The sequence below is a fragment of the Montipora capricornis genome, chromosome 11, assembly GCF_036669925.1.
Source record: "Montipora capricornis isolate CH-2021 chromosome 11, ASM3666992v2, whole genome shotgun sequence".
Taxonomy (NCBI): domain Eukaryota; kingdom Metazoa; phylum Cnidaria; class Anthozoa; order Scleractinia; family Acroporidae; genus Montipora; species Montipora capricornis.
Genome location: NC_090893.1, coordinates 16,018,158 through 16,033,545, shown reverse-complemented (window position 1 = coordinate 16,033,545; position 15,388 = coordinate 16,018,158). Strand labels below are relative to the sequence as shown.

At 40.2% G+C, this 15,388-nt stretch overlaps 1 protein-coding gene across 1 annotated transcript in view; it reads right to left on the bottom strand.

Moving 5' to 3' along the window:
• Nucleotides 1–15,388, bottom strand: part of LOC138024455 (kinesin-like protein KIF2A) — a 31,606-nt gene that overhangs the window by 6,387 nt on the left and 9,831 nt on the right. Inside the window, exons 7-23 of the mRNA XM_068871662.1 lie at nt 14,555–14,647; nt 11,924–11,972; nt 11,610–11,664; nt 10,578–10,633; nt 10,386–10,444; nt 9,521–9,568; nt 8,835–8,925; nt 8,433–8,496; nt 7,834–7,925; nt 5,855–5,920; nt 4,346–4,422; nt 3,190–3,264; nt 2,529–2,593; nt 2,357–2,445; nt 1,135–1,200; nt 974–1,018; nt 309–376 (exon numbers count right to left, since the gene is read on the bottom strand). Coding sequence (XP_068727763.1) covers nt 309–376; nt 974–1,018; nt 1,135–1,200; nt 2,357–2,445; nt 2,529–2,593; nt 3,190–3,264; nt 4,346–4,422; nt 5,855–5,920; nt 7,834–7,925; nt 8,433–8,496; nt 8,835–8,925; nt 9,521–9,568; nt 10,386–10,444; nt 10,578–10,633; nt 11,610–11,664; nt 11,924–11,972; nt 14,555–14,647 — 1,158 coding nt within the window. The remainder of the gene's footprint in view (nt 1–308; nt 377–973; nt 1,019–1,134; nt 1,201–2,356; nt 2,446–2,528; nt 2,594–3,189; nt 3,265–4,345; nt 4,423–5,854; nt 5,921–7,833; nt 7,926–8,432; nt 8,497–8,834; nt 8,926–9,520; nt 9,569–10,385; nt 10,445–10,577; nt 10,634–11,609; nt 11,665–11,923; nt 11,973–14,554; nt 14,648–15,388) is intronic.

Sequence of the window (15,388 nt, the reverse complement as noted above, 5' to 3'; positions counted from 1 at the left end):
AACTCAAATGGTCCTTCTCAAAAATTAAATGGTCTTCTTTCAAAAACTACTTTCGATATTCCCCGTCTTCATCGGCGTTCTCATTTTTTTTCCGAGCGTCGTAAAGATCGTCGCAGTTAAGACAGGAAGTTGGGCAGTAGCGAAGAAGTCGCAAAAAACCTTTTATTTTCAGTCCAGTTCTAGTCCATATCAGGCTTTGAGTTTCTGCCTCAAAGTAACAGCGATGATCATCAGCTTAGAAAATCTTTTCATTTTTCTGATGAACTATATGATTTTCAATTATTCTCATGCAATCAGATTCTGCTTACCTGTCCGCATAACGCAGTGTGTTCAAGGTATGTTCACAGCTGTTCATGCCGGGGGAGATCATGGCGATCTAAAACCAGGAATAAATGGAATAGGCCAGTTTCGTATTCTAACGGTTGGACTGTATCTAGCGTGACATGCAGGCTAATGCCGGCAAATTACTTTGCATTTCCAAAGATTTGCCCGCATTAGCCTCCATTCCATGCTAGATCCAGTCCAGCCGTGAGAATTCGAAAATGGTCTATTAGATCAGAGACGTGTTTTAAAATGCCGCGACCATCGTAAGCCATGTGTCGTAGGCCTAAATACGACAACGGCTTCGGCAACAACTTGGAATCATCGCGATACGAATAATTTAAAACCTCTAAGTTACATCTTTAGATAACGTTCTCGGAGCCGTAATCGCCGCTATGGTCGACGACGACAACTATGACACCGAAATGGAAAAAAAATATCAAAAACATAATGCTGCAGCTCAATTACCAATAACCACATTTTCGCGCCAGTTGTTGTTGTTTTTTTCCAAAATTGGACACGGTGTTTTCAAAATATCGCCAAAACGATATAATGTGTGTAGATCATCGTGCTAAAATTCGTAGTATATCTCGTTAGACTGAGAACCAAAAATATTGCACGCATGATAGAGAGTCAGATTGCAATATCTTACCATGCAAGTTTTAGAATTTTCGCCGATGAACGAGTCTCGAAGGACCTGTTGGATAAATGTTAAGAAAATGTGAAGATGTAAGCAGTTCATTAAAAAGTAAGCTATCGATACAATTATCACTGGTTTCTAGAAAGGTATGTTTAATCAGTGTAGTTTCTGACCTGTGTGAGTTTACTTGCTCTGAAAGGTAGATGAGCTCCTTTTCTCCCCAAAGCTCTGATGCATTCCTGTAGATACAAAAAGAAAAGGTTGGCTTGAGGTCAAGAAACCCACTTCCTTAATCGGAGCATTCTCGTCTCGCGCCAAAGCCGTGAATCTGTGGTTCAGCAACCGAAAAAAAAACGAAGAGGCTTTAGCTGGTTCTAAACCTAGAAGTCTGCAATCTCTTATATTCATGGGTTTCAGTCACGTGATCAACAGCCATGTTTTTCAACGAAAACAAAAGAAGAAGTTAACATAATAATTGCTTTCAATTCCCGGAGGATTGGATCGGAGGATTGGATCAGGACACCAACATGGCCGCCATTTCATTGTTTGGGGACACCAACATGGCGGCCGTGACGTCATGAAGAATAGGTTGCGGTCAGCCTCAACGGCTCTTACTGACACACACTGAATGGGGCTATCGGTGAGTTCAGCTCAGGCAATGTAGCTTGATTCTAGCATAGCTCATCACGTGGAGTGCTAGATGTGTGGCTGGGGTAAGGCTGGCATGATCACGACGACGATTATGAGTTAGATTTGATCACTTACAGCAAATATGTTTCCGTCACACCTTTTCTTACTTCTGACATTTTTAAAGGAGAACTGAAGGCCAAAATCGGCAATTTTTCCAACATTGTTTTTGGAAAGCCTAACATATTAAGTAAAGTTAAGTTTGTGGGGTTATTTCTTCTCGTTTTCTGTTTACGTTCGAAGTTGGGCTTTTCCCGCTGTTTCTGCCTTTTCAGTTCGGGCGCAAAAACTAAATCAGTACCCTAGCTGCTGTGACGTATGATATCGGGAACAAAGATTTTGTAATCAAAAGAAACAAGTGCTGCTATGGATATTTTCTTTGTTGTTTTGCTGTTTGTTCGCGGACTCAACATTCACGACAAACATCAGTCAAAAACACTGCTTCTATCGCATGTCTTCCCCGTATCATACGTCATAACCTGCAAAAATGTCCGCTGACTCCTCCATTCTGAGCCGCAACGCTGATGGCCCAAAATCGGGATAACAACACTTTTTTAAAGTGGAAAAACGATGGATATGTCAAAAAAAAAGTTGAAAACATTATTGAGCATGGTCTAAAGTGTAACTAAAAAATGCTTAACTTCGTGCCATCAGTTCCCTTTTAACTGAAACTTTGACCTCAGATATACCAACCACAGTATCACCAACCTTCAGCGCCAACAAACTCTTGTTGATCTCTGCACCCTCAAGACGCGTTACTCTGTCGGCTGTTGACGTGTCTGCTCCTCTTTCATTACCTGGGCACAAGAAATAAAAACGTGACTTACATTAAACTTCCTCCGTCTTTTAAGCAAGCATTGCGAAAATTGTTTTTCCTTACCTGCTAAATCGATCAAGGAAAATTTGCCAAAAAGTTGACCTCCTCCACCATCCTTCCTGTAGCCTCTGCAAACAACGGTGAAGATAAAGAACTGTTGTTTAATGTGAAACAAAGTATTGTTTTCAATCAGAGCAACTAAGCCAATTTGGGGTTAGTAATTTTTATACTTTCTTATTTTAGATTTTCACGACATCTTAAACACGTATGTATGTTGTAAGCGTTTCAATTGTAATACGTTTTCGCTCGATGTTTGCCTAAGTCTTTGCTTGGTTTTCTATGTGAACAACGTCACCGTTACGTAGATTCAGGAACCGCGCCTTCAGAAATGAAGAAAACAATAAATTTACGTCGCAAACCTATCATAAGAGTTTAACAGGTGCTCAAACAAAAAACGATGAAAAGTCAGTCAGACAGGTATTGAGAATGAAGATTATCAGTTTAATAAGGAGTGTGATCCTGATCTAACACTAAATTCTCGTGACTATCTAACAAAGAAATCTATGGAACTGGTTAGGAGAATGAAAGTTTCGACCTTGAGAATGAAAGGGCTAGGAAGGTTTGTGGGACGACGTTTCGCTCTGACGAAGGGGTACCGCTCAAAACGTCTTAAAGTGATTAATTCACTTCGAGTTTTTTCTTTTTGTTAACTGACACAACGAACCTCTTTCTCAAGATAATCTGGAAAACAGCGTGAGACCGAGAGGAGTTCTGATTCGCTGACGTTTGCCCAGAGGTCCTGTAGAAATTATGACATATTAGCTAGCTAAATTAAATTATAAAATGAAGTAATTTCATGACACCCAAAATGCCTAAAAAGTAGAATGAAACATTGCAATAACCTCTTGAAACTGTTGAAAAACATAAAAGAAATACAGGAAAAGGAAAGAGAAGCATGGAAGGACACAAAAGGGAAAAGATTGAAACGGATTGCACTAGGATAATCTCGAAAAAGGTCGGCCCGACGTTTTCAAGTTTAAGAAAAATCGCCTGGACAAAGGTCTTTTCTGCTCTAAATCATCTTGTTTGTGATTTAACGAGAATTATATCAATAAAGGAATTCCACATTACCCTTTTCGAGTTTTAAAGTGCACCTAACCCCAAAATATTTTTTTCGCTGAAGTAAAATCTTTGCACCTGTTCGAAACGCATTGCGGCCATTTTTTCCTTTTTCTAGCAAATCCTGCCATTTTATAGGCTTCGAAAGTTGTGAAAATCCAAGCATCTTTTGTTCACAACCGAGTCAGAAGGGGAGTGGTTCTATTCCTGATGTGACATCACAAACTGATTTACATGTACATTGCATTAACTCTTTGTAAAAATGCACGCAAAGTAGATTGTGACGTCAAAACAGGAATAGACCCACTCCCCTTCTGACTCGGTCGTGAATAAAAGATGCTTGGATTTTCACAACTTTCGAAGCCTATAAAATGGCAGGATTTGTTAGAAAAAGGAAAAAATGGCCGCATGCGTTTTGAACAGGTGCAGAGATTCATTTTAGCAAAAAAAAATATTTTAGGGTTATGGGCACTTTAAACTCGCGATTAACTAAAGGTTTCCCCTAAACACCCTAAAATAACGTGACATAGCCCCTTTGAGCGTCAAACAAACCAATAACCGCCACAGTCATATATTTGGCCAATCACAACAGAGCATAAGGCAAAGTCGACCCATGGAGCCGACGAAAAGTGTGGAAATAACGTACAAGCAAAATTACATTTGATTTCGCTTTTGGCTCAGATTGGCTGACCATGTCATCAAAACTCAGCCGATTTACAAACCTAGGAAAATGCAACTTTTTACTAAAGGAAGCTGTTTACCTGAGTTTGTTTCCGAGCTCAATGAGCTTCAGTGTATCTTGTACGGAATTTACTACTTTTTCTTCAAGATCACAAACCTGTTAACGACGTTTTAAAAAGAAAACAAAACAAAACTTACGTAACGACGACGTTAAAACCAACGTAAGCTTTACTTTAAAAAAAGCATGCGACGCATATTCCAAAAAGATCTTTACGATTATTTTAACCTCTTCAGTGTGGGCAGCGTGGATGAAAGAGAATTGCTGAGAAATTCAGCGTTACGTGCTCACTTTCTGCAAAACCCCTAAGACTGGAACTTTACAAGTTGTTGTTTTTGTACAGCGCGGCAAATGTATGTACTAACAGCTTGCCGCACGTGCAGCACGGGGGCTTACGACAACGACACAAAACATTATCATTGGTCAAAAATAAGAATCGTGTTGCACGTGCGCACGCCTTTTAACACCAATATTCAGCCAGTAAAATCCATAGCGACGCGAAAATCACCAAATTTGAGGTCTGACCCCAACAACATGAGCACCCAAATGTGAACCTTTCATTTCCTATTTTCAATCTGAAACCGCTCGTACGTACCCAATTTATTTTTAGGACACTTCATCTGTATTGTGCGACATAAAAGAAAATATATAATCGCGAAAGACTTAACGATTAGTGCTAAGTTATATTTTGAGGTGACGATTTCGTCGACATGCGATTTCCCGCAAAGTCTTCCGAAGTTGGAGTAAAGGCCCTTTTAACCGGTTTCAACATTTGCTTCAACAAGCATTCAACACTTTGTTGAACCAAATGTTCCGTGCGTTTGAACAGGTCACCCAACATTGTCGAACGCGCAAAAAATGTTCAAAGCTTGTTCAAAGCGTGTTGAATCAAGTTTAAATCGGTTTGAACTTTCATTCAACATCGATTGAACTTTTCCTTTGTTCTCGCAAATGTTGAATGGTGTTGAAGCTGTTTGAACGGGAAAAAGATCTCATGGATATACCCACTACGAGTCCCCTAGGTTAAACTCTCATCTTACAGATTAAGTCTAGGTTCCCATTTCAGTGATTAGATCTAAACTTTCGTTTATCTTATTGCTATAGCAATATTTAGGTCTAGAAACTGATTTAGAATGGTTATTTTTTTAGAGTTATGGTTGGTGTGTATATCCATGAGATCCTTGCCGTTTGAACACTCTGTTCAACAATTGTAGAACACACGCACGCTCACATCAGGCCGCAAAAGTCAATATCGCTTAGTTTATCTGGACGAGACAGACTCTTTTCAAGTTCTTAGATCCTCGCAATCAAATTTCGCTAAAGTGTTTCTCTTGTTTTTTTTTTTTTGTTGGCGCAATGTTGGAACCTTTTGAGCGGCCTCCGCACAACCTTGTTTTTGCAGCCAACCTTTGCCCAACATCCGTTCAACTTTTGTTGACCGAATATTGGTCAAATGTTGAAACAGTTTAAACGGGCCTTAACGGGGCCAACAGATGCGCAGTATTGGGGCAATACTGATGATATTTCTTACCTGAACTTGTTGGTTACCGTCCTCCAAGACTCTTAATCGCTTCCTTTTGTTGAGCAAGTCAAAGACCTTAACGTCACAAATGGATAAAATTAGTGTTAATACTTTGTAAATAACAAGCTTTCCACTATCGGGATGATAATTGAGAAATGCAGTATTACGTTTATAGTAGTAATGTGATAAAAAAACACTTCCTTTTTTTCTTCAAATTTTTAAAGCCTGTTTCCTTAACACCAGCCTTACAAAATTTTGAGCTTTGATTTTATCCAAAGGCTGTTTGCTAGTCTTTAATTTCATGGTCTGCCATTACTCACGTTCAAAACTGACCGACTGGACCTCAGAGGGTTGGATGTGACGTCAAAGGCTCACTAGCTTAAAATTTCAGCGTGTGAATGCAGCTTGTTGTATATATGCAGAAACTCATAAGGGTTGAAACGTGTAACGGCCCCTTGTGTGCCGGGAAACAAGCTTCTGTATATTCAATTTGCTAAGTACTATATTTGGAACAACAAGAGAGAAACATTCAACCAATCAGTTCGCAAGAACACCGTGACGCAATACCACCAATGTTCTCGCGCGAAATAAACTGGAGCGAGGGGTTTCCAAATATGGTACTTAGCACTGAATATTCGGAAGCTGTGAACGCCCGTTACACGTTGCAACCCTTATGGGTTTCTGATATATGCAAAACGCGAGTTCAAAATTCTGAAAGCCCAAAACTGCCGTGCTGCATATTAATTCTGCAGCGTACACACGAATTGCAGTCTTAACTTGTGAGCCCATGATGTCATTTTCTCCTCGATCCAGCTCTTTCATGATCTTAAAGTTAGTAATGGCGGACCATTAAATAGGAAAATTCCAGTTAAAGTAAACAGGTGTCTTTCTGAAATCAAGCCTAAAACTTGGGTCGCAAAGTGTTTAGTTAACATAGTTTTGAAATCCTAAGGAAAAAAAATGATTTTTGATCTCAGGGGCACTTTAAGGTTTACTGCAAATATCAGACTGAAATTTGCGTTTTGCCAAAAATAAAAGAAACTTGCTTGATTTTTGAGCGTTATATACATATATCGAACAAGTTGACAGAAGTGGGAAAAAACGTTAGAATACGGAGAATTTTGCGGTACGCAAAAGAGCAGAACTCTAAGATGTTATTCCATGTCCACGAAAACAATCACTTTTAAGTAAACGCCTTCGCTGGAAAATTCGCACTTTTATTTGTCGTCGTAATGCAAACTAAGTTCGTTCATTCATAGTTAATACATGGAGATGGTTATGAAACTCGACATGTTTCTTTATTCACTGCTTTGGTCCTGACCATGCACAAACCACACATTTTTTTCTAAAAATCAGCCAATCAGAATTATTGATTGAACTCGCTTGCGAACCGAGGACCAAAGATTGTGCAATGTCACGGTCAAGTTAGTATGAAGTTTTCATGGTTTCATGATCAGTCCACTTATATGAACTATGATTAACTGATTATTGTAAGACCCAGAGTTTTGATGAGGGTCTCATAGGGGAACATACTTGTCCCGGAGATGAAATCGTCTTCCACCAATTCGTCCCATGTTAAGCCCACGTGTAACTGTCCCACCCCCTCCCACCGAGGAAAAAACGGGAGGGAGGGTGGGTACGGCTACTCATTGGCTATCCTGGCTTCGATGTCCGCATTCGACGCTATATCTCTGTTAAGTTTTTTGGTTCTCTTCTCTGCTCAGAGAGGTTTTTCTCGGGTTACTCCGGTTTTCCCCTCTCCTCCAAAACCAGTTTTTCATTTTACTCGATTTGATGTCCTGTCTCCTCTATCAGGAGAACACTTCTGATCGGCTATATTAAGGGTGACACGCTAACATCGTGATTACATTTGAGCGACTACTGCGACTCTGCGCTGCATCAAGCTGCTGCTTCTTTTCGCTTGTCATGCAATCTCCACCAATGAACAACAGCGTGACCAATGATACTCTGAGCGCACAACAACTTACCTTGCTGCCATAAATCTCAAAATAGCTGGCAGATATAACGAGATCCTTGTTCTTGTGCTTCGGCGATCTGATCAGTTTGAAGACGTCTTGAGCTGCGAGGATAAACAACAGCAACAAAAAGAGCTGGATACTGCGCGATTAGAATTAGGAAGAAATAATATACATCTTTTTCCCCAAGGGATAAGGGAGGTCAAGCTCCCTTTGCGCTGCCACGGGAAAGGAGGGGGAAAGTATTTTATTCTAAACGCGAGAATCATTCATGTATTGGACGTCGTCCAAGTGTCTTCACATATCGGGTGTGGATGACAATCTTAGCGCACACTTGTCTATTGCCTGCAAATTTCGCCTGTGATGAGCGAAACAAACATACACAGACTTCCTCGTGTAGTCAATTCGCGTCTTTTGTCCTGAGAAAAGTTCTTAATGGTCAAAGCGCCCCCGGTTTATTGCTTGTGCGTACGCCTGCGTCGCGCCAGTGTAAACGAGCCTAAACAATCCCTCGGGAAATTTAAGTACAAAATCAAAAAGTAAGATTCGGAATTTCAAGACAAGTGACAAAATTCTCAAAAAGAAAAGTTAATTTATCTGTTTCAACCGACCTGACAGTGCATAAATTCCTTTGGTGCAGTCCTGTTGCTTGCCAGAAAAGGTTCCACCCATGGTCTATAAAATATAATAAGCAACGCTTGAGAAACACATCACCTTCGCGATTGTACTAAAAGAGGTGTTACATGTTAACACATGTGAATTAAATGATGTGTACTTATTGACTGGCTGGGAGGACCAGACGAGAAAATATCTGGCCCCAAGTAAGACCTCTTTCATGACTGAGGGTCAAATATTTTCCTGTCCAGCCCGCCGTAAACTCAGTCAATAAGCATTTTATCACACGGGTTTTCACAAGATCGTAACGCTGTACTCATCTGATTACGACTTCAACTTCGTCGCTAGTAAACCCAAGTTTAACGGAAATCGTCCCTTCTCCACTACAAGTAACTCACATGAGTCTTCCCACTTCCTGTCTGTCCGTAAGCAAAACAGGTTGCCATTCCTTGGTTAAAAATGGTTTCAACAAGAGGCTTAGCTGTATATCTACCAAGTAAAGAACATGGAAAGACATAAGCATGGCAGCCCGGTGTGTGGTGCCTCCGTTTAGTCGCTTTAGTCACGCAAGCGAGGCGAAGAGCGGGGAGAATGGGGAGAGTGTGAGCCTCGTTCTCACCCCATTCTCTCGTCGGCTTCTCGAGGGGTCATGTTGCAGGGACACTTGTTGCAGCGACAAAAAACTTGTGTAATGCACATTGAGGTGACATGTAGCAGGGAAGTGTAGCAGGGACAAAATCACAACGCGTGCACACACATGAAAATGTTGCGGGTACATGTCCCAGGGATATGTTGCAGCGACATGTCCCCTCGTGTGAACTGATCCATTCGTAACTGTGCAACACCAATTTGGGGGTTCTTTTGTTCCGTGTGATTTTGTCCCTGCTACATGGCTCCGCTACACGATCCTAATGCATGTGTCCTGCCCACCTTTAAGAACTGCTGACGGTACACAAATTTCACCTGGGAGGTTTTGTTTAGTCTCGATTTTCGATTTAGAAGTTCATAGAAACGACCGGAAGTAAAACATAACTCAGATCATAAGCAACTCGACTGGAAGTCTCATATTTTTCTGTTGTCTCACCTGTAGACCAATTCATTATTAGCACTTTCTTCAAACGCGTAATCAAACCTAAAGAAAGGGAGCGAACACAATAATTGAGAAACTCTAATAACCGAATGAAAATCTCGGGAGAATGACTTGTTTCCAAAGGAAATTATCGCAAAAAAAAAATCGCTTCAACACAACTCTGTCAAGTCTGAAATAAAAAGATGAGCAAATTATATGTTTGTGAAAAATTTGTGTTTCCGTAGCCGAAGCCGGCGACGAGAACGTCACAAATTTGCATATTTAGTGGGCAAACATAAAAGCTTTGCACGCCCTGCACGTGTGTTTTTCACTTTTGTCCATTTCTTTGCCGTCGTTAGCAACGTGAAATAACCAAATTTGAGGTGTTATGAAGAAACTCAGCACTTGAGGATAAATTTTATTTTTCTCCCCTAAATTATGTGCCGTTCAGTCCAGTGTCATTTTTGAGGAAGTACCACACCCTTGTCATATTAAAAGTCACGAAGCGATAGCGATTAAAATAATGCGAATTTGTATTTTGAGATGACGTTCTCGTTGTCGTTGCTTATGCTCCCTAACAGGCAGAGAAATGGACAAAAGTGAAAAACGCACGTGCAGGGCGTGAAAAGCTATTGTGTTTGCCCACTAAATATGCAATTTTGTGACGTTCTTGTTGCCGTTCCCGTCGTCGTTGCTAAAGCTCCCCCTTAAAGAGCACGCTACGGACGGCAACTGGAAATGAGCGTCTGGTATGCGGAAAGCTCACTTCCGGTGTCCGCCTGTGGATCAAATGATCACTTCCGGTGTCCGCCTGTGGATCAAATATATCACTGGATCACTTCCGACCAAAACATGACTAAGACAACACAAGTTAACTCACCAAAATTTATGATTTTCCAGATACTTTGTGAGGTCAACCTTTTGTTTTGGTTCATGGACCTAAAAGGTGGAGATACCGTAAATCATCTATTCAGGGCACTTTCTAGCGACTTTCAAGCCTTTATTTGCTTTCTGCCCAGTGCTTGCTCTGAAACCAATGCAATCATTGTTCCAAAAACCTGACGAGACTTACCACACAGTAGTCACCGCTTGGTACAATTATAACATCAACTTCCTTTTTATTCAGTTCTGCAAAAAAAAAAAAGTAGCGGAAAAGTGAACAAAAATTGAGGAAAGGTTATCCCAGAGCTGACCTTGACTCTTTAATTTTAAGTGTGTTTTTGTATAAAAATGTCCAATAACGACCCTGACAAGTCCTAACTTAAGCTTTATGCTTGGGAAATCGTCATTAAGCTTTCCAAGTTCACCGATCCCAGAAATATCAATTTAGGAAAAGAAGCATAAGACACTTTTAAGAATGACACAAACATAAATTGATTCACGACTCGTCTTTCTACCAACTGCATCACACACTTCAACCATTAATCATATCAATAAATAAACCATTACCATATCATTCTTATTCAATGATTAAGGTAGGATCTTCAATACTTCAGAACCCCTTAAATAAAATGTTTCGATGTTTAAGAATCTTCAAAGTCATAAATAATTATTGCATGTTCACATGCAAGAAAAATAAAACTAGTTGATTATTGACATGGGCAAACAACTACTCATGATTCTATAATAGGTTCACTTTGTAGTTCAAATAGTTTGCGTGTAACTTAACTTATTTTCTTCAGTCTACAAACGATCGATTTTATTCACAAGAAACAAGATTTTACGCTGCTCATGGAGAGAATCTGTAAGCTGGCATATTTTCAATTGATGCATGTCGCAGGACCACAAGTGCTCTACTGGCAGCATCTATTGCATGTTGAAAGCAACGTGGCTCATTTTCAACTTGATTTGCGATGTACTAGTAACTACTGACAGTTTCTCAGATGATTAAAGACTCTATGAGAAGAATGCCTTCCAGTTTTTACTTGTATGAATTCTCAGGCTGTGATATGCTATATAATATTGGCTTAACTCTCTAATGAACCTTAATGTCAGTACTTCCTTTCATGTGAAATTGCTCCTCACTAAACATTTCTTTTTATTTTTCCACTGTAAGTGAATTTACAATGATCTTATTTATGTATTTTTCTGATCTGGTTACTACCTTTTTTAGACATCGGCCTTTTACGGACGCAGACACAAATCTGATGATCTACAACCTATTAAAAAAAAAGGCAATAATATTTTATCATCACCACGAGATATTATTGTTTGTGTATTGTGCTTGTTTAAATATTTTAAAAAAACCGTGCATTTTCTTTATATAAAGCCTTTTCAATTTGCACATAACCCATTGCAGCTGCATGTTAATTTACATTAATAACAAGTAATTACATCATGTTAATTTATATCAACTAAGTATGCTAATTTACTTACTGGGTCTGACATTATATTAACTAAGTATGCTAATTTACTTACTGGGTCTGACATTGTCAATCCGTTAATTTCCAAGTCTGCTTGGTATTCCCTTTGGAAAAAAAGTGACTACCGCTATATTACAAAGAACAACTTTTTATTTGCACTGTAAGTATTCATGGTCTTATTTCTTCATTTATTTAAGTTTGGAAGATAAGGATAACAATGAACACGAGATTACGTGATCCTATTTATCAGGACAATTTAAGAAATGTCTCTTAGAGACACGTTAAAAATTCAGGCAGCTGGAATGGTATTCAAACCTATGACCTCTGCAATGCCGGTTCAATGCTGGTGCAATGCTGGTGCAATGCTCTAACAAATTCTTGGATTTTACATGACGTCACGGCCGCCATGTTGGTGTCCCCAAACAATGAAATGGCGGCCATGTTGGTGTCCCGATCCAATCCTCCGGGAATTGAAAGCTATTATTATGCTAACGTCTTCTGGCTGTTGATCACGTGAGCGAAACCCAAGAATAAGCTATGAAGCCCGACACCCAGTTGGGAGAAGGCCTATCTATTGGGTCTAGTTCATGTGTTCCGACCCATGAAAGGACTCAGGGCCCGGTTGTTCAAAATCCGAATAACGCTAATCCCAGATTAAAAATTAACAAGGAGTTTATTTCTCTAATCCCAAATGCTGTTTAACGCTGATATTCAGCAAATCATTACATTAGAAGAAGTCAATCTTGTAAAACAAAAATAAGCAAAGAAACTTTCAACAAAAAGTTGAAAACGTGAAACAAAAGTTTACGCTAATCCTGGATTAGGTTAATCGCCTTTCGAACAACCGGGCCCAGGTGGTTGTTAGAGAAAATTGTTTAAATTGTCTGTGCTATGCTAATTACTAAGACAAAAGTTGGGGATAATAAAAAAACGAAATTACGTGAAGGAAAACTGGAGCAGCTTTCAATAATGCTCATTGTTTTAAAACCGTCGCCATCAGATCTCTTTAATTTGAGTTAACTTACAAAAGAATATTGTTGTCAAAACACCTACATCCAAGGAAGCAAAATGGTTATCTAGAAGCAACATGTGGCAAGTGCAAATAATCAGGGCTTCTGAGAGGGTCATGAAGAGGTAAAATGCGAGTTGGGATTGACTTACTTTGTCGTTGGGAAAACGACATTTGAGCACTGGGAACTGGGGTTTTGTTACTGGGAATGGGAGATGAAGAGTCCTTGGTGCGAGTGGGATTTGCATTATCAGAGTTTATCAGGACAAAATAATCAGGGCTTCCCACCCTGGTCAGAGTTTTTCTCTGTCCTTGTGTGGGCCCATTTCCATCAGTAGGGCTAACGCTCACATGGTTCATATGGGGTAGAAACTTAGCACTTGACATTACACTCTAATCAGTTAAGTCTGTTCAAATATAAGTGTTACGCGTCCAACGTAACCCTTCCTTGTACTTTTATCAGGTATTAGTTCTTCTAAAAATTCCTGATATCAAATATTTCATGCGGTCTTCTTGCGTTCCTGGCCACTGCCATGTGAGAGTTAAGACCTTCCTGATGCTAACAGACTCGTTTTTAAACCTCAAAGCTGCCTACCTACAACATCCCTACCTCACGTACGGCTTCACTGGCACGAATTGGTTTCCCTAAATCTACTGCAACCAATGCAATCACTCGAAAAGAAGGTACTCCGATAGGTATTGGGCAAGGCGCCATGGTAAATGTGTCAGGCACAGGAACTGAAACGTCCTTGCCAGGTGACAGCAGGTTTTTTTTGGCGGACCTGTCTTTTTTGCCTCCGTTCTCCAGTAATCTCATGTTTCGTTTTGAGACTTATCACTAACTGCTTCGTACAACGCAACGATGCTCCAAAATTATATTTTCCCTATCACAACTCCGGTTCATGACCCTCTGCTGATAGGTCGCGGAAGAAAAAGTCAAATTTCGCGGGATTTCAGAGATGAATTCGCAGAAATTTCGCGGGAATTTTCGGGGCAAATTTCCCTGGAAAGCGATCGGTTTTGCGTCGATTTGGAGAACTTTTCTAATGAAAGAAAAAATGTCAACTTTGCCCTTTTTTTCGAAATGATGAACGTTAACAGCAACAGAAACACCGACTACTTATAATTGTTGCCTCGAGGTTCTTTTTAACAGAGATCATCACTTGCACTTTCATCAACAATGCGCTTGAGAACTGCGCAAAAGCGCTTTTTACATCGCAGCCACTGTCCAGTTTTTCGCAACATTAATTTATTCTAGGAATGTCTGGTAGTTTTGGGATGTTACTCGTTGCAGTCACGAAGTTTGATAAATTTGCAAGTTTAAAACACGTAAACAGCCCCACCAGCCAAAATATGTTGTACCGGCTTGTATTTGGTAAGATTTCTAGCAAATTTAGCGGTATTTCGCGTGTTTTGTTTCTTTTTTTTTTCAATTTCGCGGAATTTCGTGGATTTACCTGAACTTCGCAACTCCGCGACAGCGCTTAATATCAGAAGCCCCGAATAACGGCGCCCCCAGATAGTCATAGGCTCTTAACACCATAGATTATGAACAAAGCAGGTCTGTAGTACTCCGGCTTTGAGACACATGCACTCAGAGATCAAAAAGGGAGTATGTTAGATCTAAAAAGTATATTAATGAAGTTTATCAACATGTTGTGGGCTCTATTAATTCACCTTATCATCTGCAAAAACTCCCAGCTCGGGTTGCCAGGATCCACTTCTTGTTGAAGTCGTTGTTTCATCTCCCTCTGTTCTTGCTGTTGAGCTCTGTGGAAAATGAAATGGTTAATTTACACAATCTTGAAATCACTTTCTCTTCCACGGGTCAAAATTTTTGCAAAGCCTCAGTATACTTAGGTTCCCCTTTGAAGGTTGCAGTAACAAGTAGCGCAGTCTTAGTCAACAGTCTTGGGACTCTTTTACATAGTCTCTCGCATAGCCCCAGTTAAATTTAGTTAAATACTCGTTTAACCAAGTTATAACCAACGAGCGTAGCGGTCATCGGTTTAACGATCATCATCTTAACATTCAGTGTTTTCGCGGTCATGGTTCATAGCAGTCATCGTTTCTCTTGGGCGGTCTTCAGTCAAGCTGTCAGCGGTCAGACTCATAAGTGCAGGCCAGATTTTCATGATACTAAGAGTTTTTCTCAGGCGTTTGGAGCGGTTTTCATTGTTAGCTTTTTAGCTTTCCCCCACCCACCCTACCCTCTATTTTTCCTTCCACTGAGTTCATCAGAGTGTGACAGGTGCCTAGAATGGGGGCTCATGGCTGGGTCGGGGGACGTGCCAGCCATGGGGGTGGTATTCTATCTAGGGGCTGGATGGCCACTGTGGAAGGTCCCCTCCTATTTTAGCTGGTTAATTATTGATTTGTTTGTCCTAGTTGCTGTAGAATGTAAATGTCTTCTCAACAAAGATCTTGGTATTGTAAGAACCATCCTGGGTCATTACGTACATGTGCAAGTTCACAACATGGACATTTTCAAATACCTGGGTTCCAGGGGAA